This window comes from Schistocerca gregaria, chromosome 3 (genome assembly GCF_023897955.1).
Source record: "Schistocerca gregaria isolate iqSchGreg1 chromosome 3, iqSchGreg1.2, whole genome shotgun sequence".
Taxonomy (NCBI): Eukaryota; Metazoa; Arthropoda; class Insecta; order Orthoptera; family Acrididae; genus Schistocerca; species Schistocerca gregaria.
Genome location: NC_064922.1, coordinates 233,787,291 through 233,811,475, shown reverse-complemented (window position 1 = coordinate 233,811,475; position 24,185 = coordinate 233,787,291). Strand labels below are relative to the sequence as shown.

The following is a 24,185-nucleotide window of genomic DNA, read 5'->3' as shown; positions in this document are numbered from 1 at the left end:
AAAAAAGTTCTACCACCTATCACAAAAAATAATCTTGTTTTGATCTACTGCTGTCTCAACATTCATCAGCTGCAGCTGCTGTCAAGCTTGCGTATTTGTCACAGTCAGATGCAAATATCAATTAAAAAACGATACACATGAACTGAAAAGTGACATCTTTTTCAACACAAGGCAACAAAACAAATCTATGCATAATACTTGGACATCAACTCAAACCTTCAGTGTAAATCACTTAAAATTAAGTTACAGGCTACTTTATTGATAAACATACCAGATTTTAATTGTCCAATAGCCATAAATATGGCCACAACAGTTCATACATACCCCATTGCTATATTGTTTCCATCAATGATGACTGGTCGCAACCCATCCTTCTCTTTGTCACTCGCATTTGGGTTGTAAATGTTGGTTCCATAAACACAGGCTGGTGATTGTGAAACTTCTGGAGCTGATTGTACAGAGTTTTCAGGTGCTACATTTTGGGTTGTCGAGTTTTGTTGTACAGAGTTTTCAGGTGCTACATTTTGGGTTGTCGAGTTTTGTTGTACAGAGTTTTCAGATGCTACATTTTGGTTTGTCGAGTTTTGTGCAGTTGAATTTTCGGCTGCATTTCTGATAGTTGAAGTCTGATTTCCAATCAGTGCATTTGAAGGGCGAGGGGGAAAGTAAGCGCAAGTAGACACAGGTATACAGTTTGATCGGCCTGCTTGACTGCGAGCATGTACTAAACGGTTATGAAACGCAGCTCTTTCCCTTTGCCGCCGAATGGAAGCTCTGGTACCCTGTGCCCGTCTCAAAACGGGAATCCGTCTTTGCACCATCTCCTCCTCATCTCTGAATGCATCTCTGAGTGAAAAAGGCAGGACAGGTGTCCCAATAGATGAGTCAGAAATATTTACAGGTGGTCTTCCATCAAGAGAAATATAATCTATTAAATGTTGAGTATAATGGGGAATTAAACCAGTTACACTTGTAGATGCTGAAACCATTTTCTTAGGTGATTTGTCTGAATTCTGCACAGGAGTTTGTGCAGGAGGCGAATCTAAAATTATTACATCCTCTTGAGGTGTTTTGTGCTCCTCCTTTGTTTTGATGACTGACACTTCATCATCTTCTGCACTAATGAAGATAATGTCATCTCCATCCCCACTGCTCCCTTTACTGGCAATGTTAATTTTCTGCTGCTTCTTAGGTCTACTTCCTGAAATATCGCACAAGATTTCAATCCCACTATCATCACTGTTTTTTCTTTTCCTGCCTCGCTGCACATGTGAAACTTCATTTGATGTAGTCTTCGAAGCCTTGTTCCCTGCAGTCCCTTGTCCTGGAGAATCTGGGATGATTATAACATCTGACGTATCCGCATCTATTGGTTTGTTACCACTGGAAGACGGCTTGTGTGATTTTGTTTCCAATATACTGACATCAGAAATCTCTATGGGAATTACTTCAACAATGGAATCCTCCATGTCAAGGCTTCGTACTGAATCTTCTGAGACAGTTGACGCCTTTAAATCTGCTGTCTTATTAGATTTAGGCAACACTTGTGATGAACTGGTGTTACTACCTACCAAAGCACTACTACACTTCCCCACTTCAGCAGATGGAGTATTTTTCGTCAGACTCATCGAAGAATGTTCTGCAATAGATGATGACTGCTCAGCACCAGAAATATAGTCACAGCTGGACAAAGACTTGCACAAATCAGTGCAATGATGTAAGACTGAATCATGTTTCCTCGTGCTTTTTGCTTCAAGGCGGCCTTCTGATTGTGACTGTTTTAATGCGCTCCTGTTTCTAGCCATCTTCCTCTTAACAGCAACTCCAGAAATATTTGCTAACACCTTTTTGTTTCGAAGCATCATAGCCTACATCAAATTTGTCCCTAACTAAAATACTGTCCTGTAACAGAAATAATTTTACGCGTAAAACAGAACCAATCAATTTGCAGTACAGTACTTTAGCTCCAAACTCTGAAACAAAAATCAAGAATTACACACTGTGCATAATACTTAGAAGATTCTCCAGCACATTTAATAATTCTTATCATTTGCTTAACTATATGTAGCATTATCACAGATAGTGATGTTCATCATAGAGCTTAACACACACACACACACACACACACACACACACACACACACACAGAGAGAGAGAGAGAGAGAGAGAGAGAGAGAGAGAGAGAGAGAGAGAGAGAGAGAGAGAGAGAGAGAGAGAAGATAACAGATGAAAAATTGAAGCTTCAATCAACAGACTGCTGGCAATAGAAATAAGGTAGTCTATTGTGACAAGAAACCATCCCTCTCTCTTACTATCAGTTTACAGCATATCAATATAAATTATAGGATGGAAAATTTTATTAGCATTCAAGATGCTCAATGAAACAAACTTGTCTTATGTGATCTGAGGTTTTCCAGGGATATATGCTGCTTCCGAGGTTCTCGGGTTTACTGCCGGGTCCAATTGTCGAAGGTCCTTGATATTTCGGCAAATAACCGTTCTACCATCAGATGGTGCCGTTGTAGTTCAGCACCACCTGGTGTTGGCAGAACGATTAATCGCCAAAATATTGTGGGTCTTCAACAACTGCATTCAGCGGTACATCCAAGAACCTCAGAAGCAAACTTGTCTTGTTTAGTGTATATACTTTCTTATGTGTGCATGTGTGTAATATAAACTATGCAAAGAGGGATTAAAACCAGTTGATTTGGGGTTTTTGAAAAATTAAGCAATGAGAAGACAAAAAAGCTGAATTACTTAAAGATATAGCGTGTGCAGAAGAAGCACTTCTACAGTTGCGAAAAAGGTTTCAACTGACAGAAGCAAACAACAAAGAGGCATACATGAAGAAAACTGAAACCAGAGAACATCAATTGGATTAAATGCAGCGATACAAAAAATTATGGAACGGCAACCACAGTCCAATAGTGGACTGATGCATGGGGCACAGTATCACACAACAGGAAACAGCGTTCACACTAGCTTTCAAGCACTAACTTTTTCCAGCAATCAAACACATTCATACACACAACCACACAGGCGCCCAAACATACATTCCTGCTCCATGTGGTTGTGTGTGTGAACGTGTGTACTATTGCTGGAAAAAGGGCTAGTGCTCGAAAGCTAGTGTGAATGCTGTTTCCTGTTGTGTGTTACCATGCTACACGCACTGATCCACTACAGATGAGTGGTTGTCTTTTCCTTCCTTTACTTATTGCTCCATCCAGGAATTTCCATTATGGTTATTAACTGGATTAAATGGTTAGACAAAGATGAAGAAAAAAAAATATTTTACTGCAAAACACATTCAGGGGTAGGCACTAATCCTGGTAATAGCCTAGTAATGATTTTCAATAATAAATGAAAAATTAAGATTAGAGAGGTTATCCCACTCTCAGTGAACGTATATACGGAGAACTCTTCACAATTGATAAATATTCCAGCTTACTGAAGAGAGAAGAAAATACACTAAATCAAAGAAGTACTGATTACTTAAAAATACAACCAGAAAAATGCAAAGAACATAAATGTTGATGGGTGAGCAAGACATGGAAACAAAATTGTCATAGGAAATTTTAGCAATGTACTCACAGACAGCTTTACCATTACTTTAGGAAAATTACAAATAAAGATATTAACCTGTAAAATGCGGGCACGTGATCCTTGCCGCATGTAGAAGAAAGAGGACTTAATTACCAGGAAAATAACGCTGGAAGAGTTGATGACAGCAACGGTAAAAGAAGTACGTAAGAGAACACAAAATGAAGATACCTTTACAGTTACTCAAATCAGCGGGTAATGTCAGAACCAGAGGTTTGAGCAGGCATTCTGAATCTACATAATATAATCAGTTTTAAAAAAAATTAAAAAAATCATTATCATCCCATTACCACAGACAGCACTAACAGATAAAGCTGAGAACTACTAAATGATAGTACACTTGTAAATCAGGTGACATTACACATTTGTAAGTTATTGTGTACAGTATAGTACAATTAGGGAACAACAAAAAACAAGAAATTGAAGAACTGTAAAGACCAGTGTGGACTGATGAAGTAAAGATACCAAAGCACAACTCTGATATTGTTGTTAATAATGGAAAGAAAGACTAGCATACTTTCATGACTTCTGTTTGCTGAAATGAACTTTTCTATAAGTAGAATAAAATATTCAAAATTCTGGTGATAATTACAGCAATGCCAGAATAACATACATAACCACAAAATGCATGAGCACACCAAAGACAGATAATAAAGTTTGTGTTACAAAGGATGCAAAGGTGAGTTCAACTTATAAGTACTGTTGTTTAAACCTTATGTCAAAAATTTCAGCACACTAAGGGGGAACAGACACCAATGCTAAAGTTTACAAGAGACATCGCCTTGATGGCCATAGACAGAAAACCTTAGGAGGACTGTAAAGAGGACTGAACACAAAATGAAGATACCTTTACAGTTACTCAAATCAGAGGGATATGCAGAAGACAGAAAAAAAAATCATGAGAAGCAGTAGAAAAGGTGAACAGCAGCTTGCTAACATAAAAAAAAAATTGGAAAATATATTGTGACAGGATAACGACAGTGTGAATTAGGATAGACTGTTACTCACCACAAAGAGGAGATGATGTGTGGTGTATGGGGAAACATAAAACTAAATTTAAACTATTGGATAAAGCTCTTCAGATTTAGAAAGATACACACAACAGACAAACACATGGCCCCTGTCACTTCCAGGCACAGACACTTCAGCAACAAGGATGACACAGGCCATATGTGTGAGTACTGTGCATGTGTGAATGTGGCTGCGAGGCTGAAGGAGGATTTGGTCCAACAGCTTAAGCCACTTTTTAGTGCTTGTCTGCTGTTCAAAGCCTCCGCAATCTATCCCAATCCGCAAGAACATGTAAGCAGCAACTGTGTGTGTGTGTGTGTGTGTGTGTGTGTGTGTGTGTGTGTGAGTGAGTGAGTGAGTGAGTGAGTGAGTGAGAGAGAGAGAGAGAGAGAGAGAGAGAGAGAGAGTGTGTGTGTGTGAGTGGGAGGAGGGGGGCACTTGCAAGTGTGTGAAAACTACATGTACAAAATTTTAAAGTGTTACTAGGAGATAAAAAGAAACACCTATTTTATTTGACAACAATTTCAGATACGCCATTCTCAGCTGACATTAATGTCACATAAAAAGTGTTTATTTTCATCTTCTCTAAAAACTCAAATAAGAGTTTGGAAGAGTAGTTTTCTTCATTTTTTAAGCAAGAAAATCCTATTCCTGTCTTGTCACTGGTATATTTTAGAAAATATGTCATACAGTCAGTAGGGAAAGTAGCTATCATCTATCTACTCTTCTGCAGCACTTATGCAGTTCTTATATGAGAATGATCCACTAGTAATGCCATATGAATTATTATCATCAAACTTCGAGCATAAGCCAAGATTGAACATTCAGTTGGCAAAGCATTCTGCTTAGTAAAACATGGCTGAATTCGATGGCTGCTTCACTACCAGTCTCATTTGGATACTCTTATCTACACACTATCTTTGTAAGAACTACCCTTTCAGCCCCTCCATCTCTCGTAGTCCATGCAGCAAACCTACCAATATTTCTTTCCGCTTAACCCTTCTCTTATCCCTCACAGTCAGGTCTACAGCTTTGCTGACATATTTACAACTTTTTATTAGTGGCCTCCCCCTAAAATTCACCCCAATACCCACCTCTCTCTATACCTTGAAATCATTTCCAACACAGAACTATCCATATACAAACACATACATGAATACTTTTCCTATACTCTCTCCACTGTCAGCCTTTATTGCTCCCTTTTCCTTGCCCTTTTGAACATTCTTATGCAATTTGTGAGCTCAAAATAATTATAACTGGGAACAAACCATACCAGACACTGGAACAGGACAAATTTCAGCTGCAAACTGAGTTCATAATTTATACAAACCTGGGCACAAAGAGATATTCAAGCACTCTTTTCACACCAACAGGAGATGAGTTTTTATGTATTCATACACTGAACTACCAGCAATTATTTTGTATTTATTTCTAGTATGTGGCAAATCCTGTATCATCTACACAACTGAAGCTTGACACATGTTATAAAACTATATATACAATGTGCCTTAAACACGTGAAAGACAACAGCGAATCAGCAATTACCTCATTCTCCTCAAAATATGAAACTATACATCAAATACATCCAACGAATAAGATAATGCAACTTACATAGTGCCATACTGTTCCATGTAATTTTACTGTGTGTGGCTTGGACATGCATTGTTGCTCTTTACAAGGGCTTTAGCCAAGCAAAACTATGTGTGACAATACCCCCTAGGTGTCTATTTGAGCATTCAGTCTTCAAGCGGGGCTTTTCTCTACATTCTAATACTCTCAAGGTGTAATTTATTTCCATTCTTTCTATTGCCAGGTTTTTGGGTGAAACGATCTGATGGACAACAGGTATCTTATTTCGTGCCACAGATCTTAAATGGTTGTTAAGGTCAGAGTTTGAGCACATCACATAAGTCTAGTAGATCCATCTGATTTTCTTCAAACCACGACAGAATGAATCTTGTTTTATGGACAAGAGTATTACTATATCTCGTTGTTACAGGAAGTGTCCAATTTCAAACTGTTGGCACAGTGTGGGTAGCACGGTACTGTCTCAGTAGTATTCATTAACAACAGCATTCATTCTCCTAAAGACTAACATTAGTTACCCCATGACAAAGCAGGGACACAGCCCAATACCAATTTCACATTTTCACTGTCATGACAACAAGCACTGGTAAATACCTTTCATTGCTGCTCAGTATTCTGTAGACTCTACTTTTGCTACTCCACAGAACAATGGCAGTGTTGCCTGTAACACAAACTGAAGTAACACACGCATTCATTCATTCTTGTTACAACAGCTATCAAGTATTTCTAATTATTTACAGAGCACACTCTCATATCATGTAATTTCTTAAACTCACCAAAGTGATGCTTAAGTTTAGATCTGGGCACATGTAACTTCTCAGTAACCTCTCTGAGGAAATACTCATGCTATTGAGGTCCATCATACAAATAATATGGTACAGTTTTCACCTGTAGCCATTAGCACTTTGCACTGAAAGCTGGCAACAGTGCCTTGGGCTGTCAGGAATCTTCTTACTCTGTCTCGACTATAGTGCAAAATGAAACTACGAGTTTCTTGTGTTTATTCACTTCTATTTCATTTCAGATAGACTAAAATGCAAACAGTGGCACATGTCCAACACATGGAGTGAAACGAAGGACAAAAAGCATGCTGCGTTACCAAACCCATGAATGAATGTGATAAATTTGAGAAAGAAAAACGATGAACCTTTACATTTTGTTACTAGAATTTTAATGAAAACTGCAACAGCTTTGAAAATACTGTAAGTAAAAACACTGTTGTTACTACAGAGAAAGGCCATTATACTACAGATATGATGTGAGTGGTACAAGGCTGCAGACACCAAGAAACAAGTGGCTGAGGGAGTGACAGCTTTGAAAAATTTTCAGACAGACACTGACTGTCGTCATAAATATGACTATTATAAGAGAAGGGAACATACCACACTATAAACAATTCCCATGTTGCTTCAGATAGACAACAAATTTTCAATGTGTAGAGAGCAGTGTGCAATGCGTACATTCAGTCATTCATAAGAAGACACCAACTTAGGCAAGAAGGAAAGAAAAAATTATTGATTGTCTGAAAAGATGAGATATTGCTCTCTAAGAGGATTTGAACAAGACTGAACTGCTCAAGTTTGTGGAGCTAAAGAAATAATTATTTCCAACATGTATCACTGATGAAATTGCTAAAAGTCACAGGTGTGGTATACTTCTGCTTTATTATTTCAATACCACTTAAGAGCATATGAGTGCCAATAAAAAATTACACTGTAATAAACAACAAGGAGTCCATCATCTCTGAAGTAGAGAATCTCCTTGAGGAAGTTCTCAATCAATTGACTAGTCAGGCCTCAGAAAAAATTCTGAACTGCACAGCAGGTATTTGGAAGCCTGCATGTAAAATTTAATTCTACGACTGGGAGGGAGCAGCAATAGCTGAAACAATACAGAAAAGAATGATTCTCAATCAGATTCTGACAGTGATGAGGACTTGGTCATCCATTATCATAACTGCTACACACCCAGGAATTTAAGAGGAGAGCTGTTATCAGCTGATCATGTTATAATTTCATATTAAGACCATGAGTGTTTGACATTATCACAAAACTAGTTTGCTTTTCTATTGCGAAGTGTGACAAATAACTTCATATTTCAGAATAATAGACACTGAATAGTTCTTTCCAATTTTTATCATTTATGTAACTGATAGCTGTACGGAAATTTATGAATAAAAATTCAGTCTGCTTGTTGCACCAGTTTTTGTTTTTGCCATGTCTGTGAATAGTGGTGACCAGTCACAGGGTGTCATGTATCATGTACAACAACACTGCCACTAGGTTGTTGAACTGTCAATAGCAATCACTCATCTTCTGCACTAAAAATGTTCACTGTCAGTCACACTAACTTGTCTATGAAGTTGATGCATAATACCATTACTTGCTTATAAAGCCTGATATCACGAACAGCACTTACAGTGGCGTGCCAAAGATTTTTGGAAAGCATGCCGACATGAAACAGGCATCAAACACAATATGGAAAAAAGTTTTTGAATATACAAGAAATTTTAAATTAACAAACCGTGATTATTTTGCATGCATAAAATTGCAGAATAATGCATGCTTTTAAGCAAAGTGGATCTGTAATAAATACACCCGTGTTACAGGTATATTCTCAATAAATCGTCCCAGTAAACAATAATTAGAGTGTTGTCCTTTCCCTTATATTTTTTAAATGCAATTTTTCATTTTGCCACTACTTCACATGACTACAAGATTCATTTTGCCACTACTTCACATGACTACAAGATTCATTTTGCCACTACTTCACATGACTACAAGATTATTTTTAATTTAATGTACAGATCACAAAACAGTAACAGCTAAAAAAATGGAAAGTCAAATTTCTATCAATGTAGCTCTTAGTGTCCAACTGGTTACTATAACGCAACCAACACTCTAACTTGCAAAACAACAATGAATTTCACATTCAAAATTTCTGTGGCTGGGAAGGGTATTACAGTCTTAGTTGTTTAAACATATAAATATGAGGAAGACAATGTGTCCTTTCACCTCCCTGGTGTATTTACTTATTTCTTGCTGGTGTATTTACTTATTTTTTTATCTATCTTGTCGTCTTAGAATGATACAGGTTTGTCCAAGGCAATACATTGTACATTAATACATCAAAATATACAACACACGTAACATACTTCATAAGGATAGGACAGGTGTTACCTTGATTAAAATAATGATAGTACCCAGTGATTACTACATATGCAACCATATTTATTTCAGGTAAAAAGCCCCTTCCAAATCAAGAAAAAGAGCAATGTATGGGAGTCACCTAGAAAATTCAAATTTCATACCCTTTGAAACACAGAATGAGTTTCACTGACTTACATAAGACTAAAAATTAATCCAGTCCTCTCCAATCTAAAAGGAATAGAAGTGTAACTCTTGCATTTAATATTAAGATTCAGGTATTCAGCAACAGAGAAGAAGTTCGTAGTGATAATGTTCCACCCCTTATATCACACCCATCTTATGTGTTACTGGTGTATCATAAGTGGCAACAAAATATGGCAATCATGGTGGGGGATGACGGATAGGAGCAAAACAGACATGAAACCTAAAAAACACAATAATGATGATTTTGTACTGTTGCTGGAGCTCTTTAAATTTACTTATCAATATGCAACAATGCAGAAATACCATAGTATTTATGAGTAGAGAACTCCTGTATGAATAAGAGAAATGATGTAAGTTTCAAGGATGGAAAGTCTCATCAGTATAAGGATCATTAAAAGTTCTAGCACTTGATTGTATTCAGATTTTCATCAAAGCAAATTAAAACGCACTTAGCACATAGCATGTTAAGTCAACTTGCTTTGAAATTCAAAGGGTATCATTCTGGATAATGCCCAGAGGAGACAGCACATGCATAGATGATAGACCAAATGTGCTGTTCAGAAAACAGATGAGTAATCATTCTTGACATGTTCACCCACTCTTACCTCAGAGCTCCACGCAATAGCTTCATTGCTTAGGTTGAGAAAATTCTGATCATCAGAAACAAAGTGAGGGGAATGTAATAACTGTGTTGTCCCTTTCACAAACAGCAAGCTATATAATGTGTCATTTTGGAATATAAGGAAATGCAAGTAGTTCTTTTTCACAGGACAACAATGTACATATTATTATATAAAAAACTTGTCCAGAGGTATGAAATTATTTGAATTTTTATTGAGATTGTAATTACGAAAGAGGTTTTAATTTCCCAAACAAGTCTCAAATTTTTATTATTCTGGTAGGGTGCTTTAGTTTTTGGGTACTCAGATTTCTGGTGTAAAGTAATGGACATGGACTCAAACTCTTGTGCTACGCAACTTAAAACACATTTTACTCCTCTGCTAATAATCTTCACACCCTTTTCTCTTCCTATCACGAAACTTACTCTCTTTCAAGACTTGCCCTTCGTAACTACTACTATCTATACTAAAAATATCTGTCTTTTCCATCTGCTATCACCATCACAGACAAAAAATTCTTCAAGGTAACATCCCAGTCACAATTAGCAGTTAAGCTCTCCTTTGATGTACAACAAAAGCCACACATTTTCTACTGACCCCAGAAGATATTTCCCTTTTATTAGCAGCAACTGCTGACCCCTCCCAGCCACAACAAAATATTTCAAGTAAACAATGCATTGCAGACTTATCTAAAGAGTTATTTCCTGTTAAGTATACAGGGTTTGCATAAAAAGTATTGGAAAAAGTTTCAGAAAAGTAAATTTGAGATATTTCTTATGTGCCTCAAAATTTTCAAAGTACAGCCCTTGAGCATCAACACACTTTTGCCAGTGGCTTTTCCATGACTCAAATGCCACTCATAGACACACTCCGGAAGGTCTGTAAGGGACTGTGTGCGAACTTCTCTGACAGCACTTTGGGTCCCACAGTGGTGTCGGTCGAGAGAGCATTTCATTTTTCGAGAAACGGAAACAGTACCAATTCAGAATTGTAAAGGTGTTGCAGAATCATTGCAATGCCATTTGTTGTCAGGTAGTCAGTGACCATGGAGCAGGTGGGGTTGGATACATTATTGTGACGCAGTTTCCAGTTTCTGGTGATGGCTGGCCTGGTGGCTGGCTGCTGTGCACTGTTGTCTATCAATGCCAGTTCAATCTGTGACCATGTGCACCCTTAACTCAGGGTCTGAATTAACCGTTTCACAAACACACTGACTGATTGTCGTTGGTTCTTGATGTCAACAGGCTCATCCTCCTCTCTCCCTCGTCGATCTATGAAGACTGTAGTTTGTGACATGCTTTCATTCTTCAACCTTGACGATATACAACCAAAGTCTCATACCAATTTGCCCAGTCCAACACAAAATTTGGTGACATACCATTGTTCAATCATTCCCTGGATTTTTCTCTTGTGCTAAGTCACTCAACAAGGTTCCACTAAAATCATGATCTTGTCTGAACAAAGAATAGCAGGTGACTAGTGCTTGGGGCGTATTAAAGATCACCTCCTACTGACCGAAAATGTGAGGAGTGAACACAATGAGACTGTATTTTTCCCAATACATTTTATACAGACACTGTACATTTGCTATTGATCTTGGCTTTTTCTTTCCTTCCATAGACTCATCAGTGCTCTAAGTGTCCGACTGGTTAATGCTTTTAAACACAATAGCGGAGATGTGCATTGACAAAAATCAGATACAAATTGATAGTAGTAAATAGGTCATTCTAGAGAAACATGGACATTTGGGTAAAAACTTAATTTTTAACAAAATTGGACTTTCCCTTTATCAGACTGGTGATACATGTCTATATTTTACTTTCAACAAGCGACATATTTAGTATAAACCTTGGTAAACATCAGCAATGGTTCTCAAGTCTCCAAAAAGTAAAACAGATAAATGTTTCTGGTCCTCTTGTGGAGAAAAGTCATGGAACAATTATTAACAGCAAGCTATGCAATGGCATCTGAAGCAATAGTTATTTTCTCTGATGGCTGTAACATTTCTTTTCGTTTATTATAATTTACAATGTGTAAAAAAAAAAAGGTTCAAATGGCTCTGAGCACTATGGGACTTAACATCTGAGGTCATCAGTCCCCTAGAACTTAGAACTACTTAAACCTAACTAACCTAAGGACATCACACACATCCATGCCCGAGGCAGGATTCGAACCTGCAACCGTAGTGGTCGCGCGGTTCCAGACTGAAGAGCCTAGAACCGCTCGCCACACCGGCCGGTGTGCAATGTCACATCTGCAACATAAAAGTGGAGAACATTTAATTAAAAAAAGCTATCCATAGATAAACAAGAAAAATGTGCCCATTACCGTGCAGAAGGTTACACTACAAAAGGATGTTGTTGAAAGCCTTTGCAAAATTTGTAGAGTTTTATTTTAAAAATTACAAACGTCAGCTAATGTCAGAGATGAAATATTTTGTGAAGGTAGATGTTCAGCCCTTACGATGAAGATTACTGAACTGAAAAAGGTCATAGTGATGTCCCTATGGAAGGCCATGAAATGCCCAACTTCAAGTATCCATAGTATTCTGAAACATTTTTATTACTCCCAGAGGAAGGTTTGCAAGAATACCATGTAACATTTGTGTTTGCAAACACCACCAGAATGTGGATTTCTTGGTTAGATATCTTTAACAAGTTTAACCACCATTTTCTAAACAAGTTGAAGAGCTCATTTCCTTGTTGGCATGTGATGCAGTGCCACAATCGCAACAGAATTCAGGATATAGCCAAAATTCAAAGGTGAGTATACTGAACACAAGCCTGTTGCCAGAATAAAATACTGTTGGGTTAGTATGCGTCAAATCAACCAACTATGATTAATTATTGGATTTGATGTCCTAAATATTTTAAAATTTGATAGTAATCATGCAGTTACATTCTGCAAATCCTAACAGCTTTTGACTGCACTGGTTTTTTGTTTTTTAATTAGAAAGATGATAAACCCTTCTGACTTTAGCAACTTTTTGAGGTATGCATTTAAGTAAAACATAAAAATTAAAAAAAAATTCAAAATTTTTATCTGAAAAAATGTATGTACTTCTCACTCATTTCTTCCTGTCTCCGATAAAATACAAAGATGGTAAAAGGCTAGGTTGAATAGGAAATTCATTTTTCAATGTATTCAGGATGAGTGAAAAGTAATTTTGAACATTTGTAGCTATTGAATTAGGAGAATTTTCTTCCCACCCCTTCTCCTGAAGAACTGGAAAGAGCCTTCAAAGAAGACTTATGATGTAACAAGTGGAACTTTAACAATAACAAGATAAGAGTCCTGAAAAACCAAACTCCCACTGTCAGGAGACGATGTTCAACAAATGTCTGCCCCACTGTACCTAATCTAGGCAACAGAGGAAAGTACAGTTTGTGTGTTTTCTTGTATGCTACAAGCACAGTCTATGCTCTGTTCTTGTAACAATAAAATAAATTGTTCCATGTGCGTATCCCAGTCCAGCACATAATTTCATCTGCCCAGAAATTGCATAAACAGTGTGTGTGTGTGTGTGTGTGTGTGTGTGTGTGTGCGTTCATTCCGCAAACTATCCCATAGACTGTGGTTAAACCATTTCTCCATGATTTTCTTGCTTTCAAGACTGCTAATTCCACAAGGTCAAAAGAAGCATTTCTGTGAAGTTTGGGGTACTGGCAGGTGCCAAGGTGCTAAGTAACCATATATATGAAGACTGCTTGGAAATGTGTTAAAAGAAAAACAAATCCTTATGACTGTTTATTTTATGTAAATATGGAGATAGTGAGAACCACATAAAAATTAAGTCCTTCCAATAACATGTAAACTTTTTTTAAATGACAACTTGACTCATAATTATCAGTCAAATTTAAAGACATTTAACACTATGACAAACAATGTCTTGCTGAAGGATAATTCAAATAATGTCACAATTTATCACTGCAGCTGTCTCATTTGTTGCTCTAGAATGACCCATATATGGCTTGTCCATGATAAAATGATGATTTTACTGGTGCTGCCAAGAGTGGTAAAATTTAGCACTAGTTGAGAGATGTTCATTTGTCTCCACGGACTGTCAATGTTAAGCTGCCCCTACAATGAAGCATTACTGTACACACTGAAAGGTACAAAACACGGGACAGCAAGAAGCCGATGCTGCCTTCCCATCACTGTTCCTCTCCTCTTGGCAGTAGTAATGCAGGGACAAGGCACACCTACCATCCCTGACAGCCACTGTGTGATTAGTCATTTTACCGTGGACAAGCTGTACAAAGCAATATTTGTAAAACTTAAGATTCTTGACACCATTTTTTCAACTTTTCTTGATCACTGCATACCACAGTGCTGTGTCATTAAAAATACAGAAGATTGTGATACTACATGTCAGCTTTGACTCATGATGTCATCAAGATGATGGTTGTACCACTATTTAAAGTTCATATAATATAGTGGCCACAACTTCACATATTACACACCGTAACAAACACAAACATGAAAAATATTTAATTGCAGAAAAAAACATTAAACTAACAAGATATGTGCAGGTATTATGGGATTTGGGTAGGCACAACTAAATCTAGGACACCCCTAATAATCAAAACGTACCAAAACTGATATCTATCACCTGAACATCTCAACAACCAACAAAAATAAAAAACAGGTATCTCACTTGCGCACGAGAGGAAGAGAAACAGAGAGTGCATAAGAAACCCCTCCTTAATACTGTCATGCCAACAGTGCCATTGGTTTGAGAAGCAGTGACACTGGTCAATTTCATAAATTCCCTGCACTGCAGAAACTTCGCACATTCCATAGCGAGGCCATATAACTGAAGAAAATTAGTTATAGCAGCCATATCACCAATAGGAGCAGCTAACAAATTACTAGTAAATTTTGTTATAAGACCCATGCCCTCCACAAACATGAACAGTTTCAAAGATGGCACACCAAAATCATGTGTCAAAGCTGATGGGTGGCACTGCAATCTCAGACTGATCTGAAATCTGAAGACTTTGGATCATTAGTGTATTGTCTCTGCACACAGTAAACCTTAAACATCAAACAGTTATGTTGCAATGGTGTGTCAGCCATTCTTGAATGTCTGTTCTTTTTCACTGTGCTTTGTACACAACATTTGCACAATGTTGAAGTTTCTCATTTATCATGTATGACACCTTTTATACCTTCCTGAAAAAGAAAGTGCCCTATTCACACTGAAGGTATATAGTAAATTTACAGTACAATCTCTGCACGAGGAAAGTTCTCCCTGCAGCAGTCAGGGCACTGGCTGTTTGCTTACATTCTCCATTCCTAACACTCTTGCATCAGAGATCAAGAGAAGCTGTACAAATAGATAGTAGTCAGTAAAAATTTCTACTATCTGTAACTGTAATAGCAGGAAACTAAACAACTTAACATACAACAACTGTGAACTACCATTTTCACAGGAATATATCCACAAGTATAGCATACATATAAATAGTAATATAATTTTGTAGATAAATATTAAATTAGTAAACACATTTCTACCTAATTCAATTTTACAAGTCGCTAAAATCAGATGGCTTACAGTTCCAACAGGTACACTTGATGCACACTTTTCCTGTTTCTTACAATGCATACAGCATATAGAAACTACCAGCTACTTAAATTTTTGTTAGAAATGTGTTCGAATACTCAACTATCGGCAATTACATGACAAATTAAATTCAAATTCTGTAACCAGTTTCGTCCTTTCGGGACTCATCAGGGACACGTGTAGAGCTGCTGATAGTTTTCGTCAATATGAAGAAAAGCAATGGCAAAAAAGGGTGAATAAAACTTTATATCAACTTTGCTTTTCACCAAGGCAAGCGGTGCATCGACATGCTACGTAACGCGCAAAACTAATCATGGTGTTTTCGTCAATATGAAGAAAAGTAGTGGCAAAAAAGGGGGAATGAAACTTTCTATCAACTTAGCTTCTCACCAACACAAGTGGTGCATCGACATGTTATATAACGTGCAAAAATAATCAGAGTACACGCTTTCTTTAAACGGCACACAACAGTATAGCAACTACGATTCTTGCGGCACTACAATATACGAAGTAGTATTGCACCATTCCCGCAACGTACGTATCTCACATACTTGACTAAATTTGTCTAATATTTTTAAGAGTTTAAAATCTATATTCAGTATACTGAATTCAGGGCTGCATACTCACTCCCAATAACTTCGTGTACAAACAAGAGCAGTGCCTGTCAAAGCTGATTGCTGCTTAGTTGTCAATGTGAATTAAGAAGGTAATGAATTTCTGGCCAAGTATCCATTGCTAGAAGCGAAACAATAGTAATTCATTACTCAAATACTGTCACAAATACCTGCGCCCAATTATAAATGCTACCTACACATTTTTCACCAGAAAACATTCATTTTTTTATTACAAATATGTAATTCAAATTTATCATTTACTGCCATACACAGCACAATTCTTACAAAATACGTGACGTCACTGTTCAACGATTTATTCACAAAGACGCTACAATCGACCATTCCCAAAGTCGACCTTGTGCAAACCCATTTTAGTAATAAAGATCGATTACTCTCAGTGACTTCAATATTACATTATTATTATTATTCCTATACTTAATAATTACTTTCAATGATTACTCTTGGTGGTAAATCTTTCAATGAAAGCATAGGGCTACAGATACAGACATGCTGAACGAAACTTGTTTAACTCTCAGAGATCAACGCCTAAAGCCTTCACTACCGCAGCAGTATTTTGTCAGGTGTTTCACAAAACTAAAAGAAATACTGCTAATACGTAAAGGCTGTTAGTGGCACTAAAGTTTAGCGTCCAGTCAGCTGCAGATGATGAAGGAACTGATACTGAAGATAACAAAGCAGAGGTAGAATCGATTAATTCTGTTTTTAAATGTAACCAATCGTTAAAAAGGAAAACCCAGAAGACTTGGTACAGTTTTATCCCCGTGCCACTGAAAAGATGAGTTAAGCTAGAACTAGTTCAGGGTTACTGGGAAATAGCAGTAACTTTAAAATCGAACAAAGGTCCAGGGTCAGATGGAATCCCTATCGGATCCTATACTGAATTTTCGGCTGAGTTAGTTCCTCTTCTGTTATCTGTCGTAGACCCCTGAATAGAAAACCATAAGAAAGCACAGGTCGCACCCGTTCACAAGAAGCGTAGTAGAATTGACCCACAGTACTACCGTCCAATATCGTTGACATTAATTTGTTTCAGAATATTGGAGCAAATTCTGAGTTCACACATAATAAGATATCTCAAACAGAATGACCTCTCCATGCGAGCTAGCATGAAATCCAAAAACTTCAGTAAGCGAAATCGAACTCACACTTTTCTCACATGACATAATGAAAGTTTTGCATCAAGGGAGTCGGACAGGCGCAATATATTTCTTTATTTCCGAAAAGTATTTGACTTAGTACCACATCTATGCAAATTAATCTTTTTAAGGGAAGAGGCTGCAAGTAATATTGGATGGTGCATCATCGACAGATGTAAAGGTGACTATGGGTGTGCCACAGGAAAGTGTGTTAGGATCCTTGCTGTTCGTTTTATATATTAATATCCTTATGGTTAATATTAATAGTAAACTCAGACTTTTAGCAGACAGTGCAGTTATTTATAATGAAGTACTCTATGAAAGAAACTACTTAAATATTCAGTCAGACCTTCATAATATTTCAAAGTTGTGCAAAGACTGGCAACTTGCTTTATATGTTCAGAAATGTAATATTATGCACTTCTCAAAACGAAAAAAGTAATATACTGTGACTATAATGTTAGTGAGTTATAGTTGGAATCATTTAATTCAAGCAAAGACATAGGTATAGCACTTTGTAAGGATGTGAAATGGAATGCTCACATAACACCAGTGGTATGTAAAGCAGTTCGTAGACTTCAGTTTATTGGTTGGATACTGAGAAAATGCAATCTGTTTACAAAAGATATTGCTTACAAAACATTCGTGCAACCCATCCCAGATTATTGTTCACATGTGTGGCATCTATAACAAATAGAACTAACAGGGGATATTCAATGTATACGAAGAAGGGCACCATGAATGGGCACAATTTGTTTGACCTGTGAGAAAGAGTCACAGAGATGTTGAAAGAACTACATTGACAGATTCCTGAAGATATATGTAAAGTCTCCTGAGAAAGTCTACTGACAAAGTTTCAAAAATGGTTCAAATGGCTCTGAGCAGTATGGGACTTAACTTCTGTGGTCATCAGTCCCCTAGAACTTAGAACTACTTAAACCTAACTAACCTAAGGACATCACACACATCCATGCTCGAGGCAGGATTCGAACCTGCGACCGTAGCAGTAGCGCGGTTCCGGACTGAGCGCCGAGAACCGCTAGACCACCGCGACTGGCACAAAGTTTCAAGAATCAGCTTTAAATGATGACTCAAAAAATATACTACAACCTCCTAGCTATCGCTTCCACTGGGATTATCAGAAGAAGGTTAAATTAATTAGACTGTGGAAGGAGGCCTTAGAGCATTCCGGTGTTCCTTATGTGAATGGTGTCCACCCAAGGTAGCTGAATGGTCAGTGTGATGGATTGTCAGTCCTCTGGGCCCGGGTTCGATTCCCGGCTGGGTCAGGGAATATTCTCCGCCTAGGGACTGGGTGTTGTGCTGTCATCATCGCCCAATCATCCTCGTCGACTGCAGGTTGCCGAAGTGGTGTCAGATTGAAAGACCAGCACCTGGCGAATGCCCTGCCCATGGGAGAGGGGGGGGGGGCTAGCCATACAATTAAATAAAATAAATGTGAATGGTATAGGGGAAAAATTAATAACTAGTACAATGGGAAGTACCTTTTGCCATCACTTCACAATGATTTGGAGAGTATAGACGTAGATGTAGATGTAGATGAAATATGCACTTGAAATAGCAATAGTCTCACAGGTTGTCAATAGAAGTCAGTGTCAAGGATTCTCACCACAAAAGTTTTTGCTCGAAGGTTAATGTTTAATGATTTATTACGTCCATGATCGCTTAGAAATGACGACATTCACGTTATCAGTACCATTTTCAGCAATTGATTCCCATCTTCAAATGTGATTATTGTGCTAATAGCTTTCCCAGCTGTATTATAACAATTCCAATTAAGCATTCTGACATTATATAATCTTATAAATTATGACAATGATTTATGCATTATATCATTACATATTAAAAATGACTGAAAATATTGTTATGTGCTATTTACATAGGGACTGCAGAAGAGTTGATTATGGTAAATAGGAGAGGGGGAGAAACTGAGGAAATAGGCGAAGCTGGGCAGATATCAGCGCCCTTTATATCTACTTATAGTTGCTATAAGCAATCTTCAGAAATAATGGCGGTACACTAAAAGCTTAAGCACAAGTAAAGACAGAGGAAGATATGGAAACTTACATTTTCAAAGAAAGTTAGAGCTTCTAAAAAATAATTAGTATGAATAGATAATGCACATGTCATGGTTATCAATTGTAGGATCATAATAAATCAAAAAATTTTATGTCCAAGCTAGCATTCACAGTGATATTCTAAAAAATGTTCTATACCAAAGTATAAGCATTAATATTGAAACCACTTATATGTATATAAATAGCAAATGATTAAATGAACCATAATGAAATACACTTTTTAAAGACATGTGCCATTAATGAAACAAATTGCCATCAATGAGGACCAGTTGTAAAAGTTGTGTCTCTGATGAAATGAGAACGCCACTTATCATTAAATCCGTTAAAATAAAGTAACAATAGAATGGGTTCACACAAGGCCAAAAGTATCCCCTACTGGGTGGATTGATAAGGTGGTGGTGCTCATGCTGGCATCTTAATTGTGTTTTAAGGCCATCTACTTCTAGGGGCCGCCACAGGTATAAGTCAGTAGCAGAATTTTGGTGCAAATAACCTTCTACAGCATCTCACAACAGGCTTCACATCATGGTTTGTAAACTTTGGAGGTGGCCAAGAATTCATGTATGTATTGCAGATCACAGTGACGGTAGTGTCACAGGTTTCACAATAAGAGCTTTGCAGTATCTGGTTGCAATGTCAGCCACAACTAGAAGTAGCAACCAACAGTAGCTCTTAGAATTCAGTGTTATAATGCCACCCACTGGCCAAAAATCGTACTTCCGTCATAGAATCTTGTGTTATGCTATCGTCTGCTGCAATTTCAAGGACAAGTCGTAAATAGAAGTCGCAAGTGGCACCTAAAAGTAGCATTTAGCATTCCACTGTGTACTCTCTGCTGATCAATGTTGGCACTTCTTTGAAAGGAACTTGAGCCTCTTGCTATGAATGTATAAGCTAACTTTGGTCCAAGAAATGAAAAAAAAGAACCCAGCTTTCCCTAAGAAAAATTTTACACTCAGTGTTTTACTTGGCAAGAGCACTAATAGGTTTGGCTAGAACCTGATACTGGACAACTCTGAAATTTTGTTCATGTAGTAGAGCGCGAAATCAAGGTAAGGTTGGAAACTTGAGTCAGTGAAGCCAACGAATGTGAGTGCCAGTTAGAGGTTGTGATGACAGATTGACTTATAATGTAGCCTAATTTTTTGCTTACCCTATATTTAAACACACTTAATGTACTTTTCATCATAAAAACTAGAACTACAAGATAAATAAAAAAAGTATATTAGATAACTGACATGGCTCCAAAGAGTATTTTAATGCATATTACATATCTATATCGTAAATAAGCTACGAAATATTACATAACTTTTATCAATAACAGTGTGTTCACAGGTTGGGTATTTTTTTCAATACTGCAACACACAGGTAAACTTTTGTGTGTCCCTTGAAATGTTGCACTCAAATAATTCCCTTTGTCAACTTTTAACTGGAAGATCTACTCTCTTACTCTTTTTCCTTGCATACCATTAAATGTAAAAAATGTACCCAAGTCTTTGCAGTAACTACTTGGCATTACATTTCAGGGTATGAGTCAGCTTTGACACGGGAAGAGTGGAATTTCATCATTCACTCACAGTGTATTTTACATTTATTTGAAATACTCGGTTTGCACATTTAATTTGTGAGAATATATATATAATAGTTAAAGTGCAACATCTGTGGTGATAAATCTCAGAAGTCGCAGAAACCGCATTTTAACTTTGGTAGAATTTGAAGGGGACAAGCTGTGGATTAGTGAACTGGAATTTTAAGCTGCAACAAATTGCAGCCACCAAGAAGCAGTATCACCGTAACCACTGACACTGAAATGTCGCACTTTGGCAGTTCTCTAGTACATGTTGAACTGGTGCCACTGCCATGTACTCCATCTCTGGCCTGTGATGCAATCACAGAGTATGTTCAGTGTGGCATCAGATGTGGTCTCTGCAGCTATAAGAATTTACGGCGAATTGTTGTGGAAGACGTTTGTTTGCTATATACTACTTATTATCCTATTTTAAGAAAACTATTTGGTGAATATTTTGATTATTTTGGATCTTACAACCTTTAGCTTTGATAGATAAAGGAGTGAATTTATTTTCATTATTCATCATAGTTACTGTTCTGCATGAAAAGAAAGTAAATCACCATAGGAAAATTTAAGAGTTTGCAGTGGTAAAAACACACTGCAAAGACTTTGCATTTGGTTCATATTAGGCCATACAGCGCTATGTACGAAATATAACCAACAAATCGAAATTGTACTTAAATCTCAGAAAAGAAGAATATCTCTCATCTCTCCCCATGATCGTGCTACTGGTTTTTATACCCAGTGCACAGATGGCGCCATGCATGTTCAATTCCATCCCTGCACATATGGCTTCATGTGGTTATAACAACCAATATAATTCATAAACAGTTCAAGATATCGAAATGATGTTTCTTACAAATGACAACACACAAGAAGACACTGACTTTGTTGCGTGATTAATAATCGAAACTTTCTTATTCACTGAGATGTGGAACGAACTATAGCTTTTTTCGATGTTGCAATGTCCATTTTTTAACTACTTTTAATATCTCATCAAAGAAGAATACAGTATCATGGCACACAATATTTACAATATTCTGTGTGAACTTCTGGACTTTAACCAAAACTCGTTGTTGTTACCTCTTTTTAATTACTTTAGCTTGCATCAGGACCTGTTATTTATTTACAACCTTTAGGGTGTTTTACAGTTACATGTAGTGACATCACTGTTTATTTGTTGTAGTCTTCATTACAAAGAGTCATATGAAGCAGCTTTCTCTCCTAGTCTATTTAGAGCAAGCCTCTTCATCTCTGTAAAGCTATTGCAACCTATATCCATATAAAACTGCTCCTTGTAGTCAAGCCTTGGTCTCCCTCTATAATTTTTAACTACCACACTTCCTTCCATCGCCAAATTAACGATTTCTTGATGCCCAGCCTGTGTCTTTTAAATCACCCCTTTCTTTAGCTAGGCTCTGTCATAAAATACTTTTCTCGCCGATTCGATTCGATACCTCTTCATTAATTATATGATCTATCCATCTAACCTTCAACTTTCTTCTGTGACACAATATTTCCAAAGCTTCTATTACCTTCTCGATTGAAATGTTAATTACCCACATTTCACTTCCACACAAGGCTATACTCCAGACAAATATCTTCAGAAAAGACTTTATAATATTTAAGTTTATGTTGGGTGTTAAGATATTCTTTTTCAGAAATGCTTTTCTTACTGTCGTCACTGTGAATTTTATGTCCTCTCTACTCCTATCTTCTCAGTTACTGATTTCCTTTCAAGTCCTTCAACTCTTATAACAGAGGCCTGGTTACTGTTCAAGTTGTAGATAATCTTGTGTCCTTGTGTTTTAGCCTGCTACATTCAAGTATCAAAGAGGGTTTTCCAGTCAGGATTAAAAACAACGTTCCATATATTACAAATGCTATAACCAGAGGTTTACCTTTGTTCAGTCTATGTTCTAATATAAGCTATAGGATCAGTGCTGCCTCATGTGTTCAGATATTTGATGGGAAACTAATACTGTGTTCAACTTTTTTTGGTTAGCTTGCCCTTCTACATGTTCTGTCCACCCTCCAAACTTCCATTCTTTTCTTAGATCTGCTCTGTCTGAGCTCTTGATATTCATACAGATGCATGTCTTTGCTTTAAAGGACTTTTTAATTCTATTTTCCTATATGTGGCATTCATCATTTGCATGTGTGCTTCTACAGTCCTGCATTTTTCGCGTAGCTGTTCATAGTTTGCCATTTTGCAAATTCTGTTAATATCATTTTTTAGACATCTATATTCCGTTTTGCCTTCCTCATTTACTGAATTTTTATTTTTTCTCATTGTGTCAAGTATATTCAATAGATCGTGTATTAACGAAGAATTTCTACTGTACCTTCTTCCCACTTTCATTCATATCACTGTTTCATCTCTCAAAGTTGTCATTTTGTCTTGTGGTGAATTCCTTTCCTCTGTTTCAGTCATTGCCTAATGATCCCTTTGAGATTCTCAGAAACATTTGGTTTTAACTTATCCAAGTCATATCTCCTTAATTTATTACACTTTAGTTATATCTTTATTTGTAATGTGCAGTTCAAATCAATAAATTATCGTCGGCCTTCATAAACTGCTGGAAATACCTTACAGTATAAAATCTGTTTTCTAAAACTCAGTCTTGCCATTAAATAATGCATTTGAAACCCCACCAGTGTCTTCAGGTCTATTCCATGAATGCGACCTTCTTTCATGATTCGTAATGCAAGTATTAGCTGTGTCCAAAACTGTACCAGGTACCTTTCATTCCTTCTCCTGAGTCCATGTTCTCTTACTAATTTCCTTTATCTTAGTACAAAATCCAGCCCTCATCACCCTTACCTGAATAATTTATTTTATCTCACCATACATTCTTTCCATCTTTTCATCATCTGTGGTGTTAGTAGGCATGTAAATGTGTACTACTGCGGTGGGTGTTGGTTTTGTGTCTATCCTGCCTATGATAATGCTAATGGCAGTTTATAGATGGAGTTTAGTATTGTGATAGTACTTCATTGATTGTCTT

The 24,185-nt window shown here is 37.1% G+C and overlaps 1 protein-coding gene across 5 annotated transcripts in view; it reads right to left on the bottom strand.

Annotated features, from left to right (window-relative positions):
* Positions 1–16,694, bottom strand: part of LOC126353748 (uncharacterized) — a 50,312-nt gene extending 33,618 nt beyond the window's left edge. The window contains exons 1-3 of one of the 5 annotated variants that reach the window (XM_050002796.1): positions 16,549–16,694; positions 16,365–16,472; positions 325–1,902 (exon numbers count right to left, since the gene is read on the bottom strand). In XM_050002796.1, coding sequence (XP_049858753.1) covers positions 325–1,865 — 1,541 coding nt within the window. In that variant the 5' untranslated portion in view covers positions 1,866–1,902; positions 16,365–16,472; positions 16,549–16,694. Of the gene's footprint in view, positions 1–324; positions 9,076–16,364; positions 16,473–16,548 lie in introns of those variants that run through there. The other 4 variants (XM_050002797.1, XM_050002793.1, XM_050002795.1 and 1 more) reach the window with 4 other exon arrangements.
* Between the last annotated feature and the right edge of the window lie 7,491 nt (positions 16,695–24,185).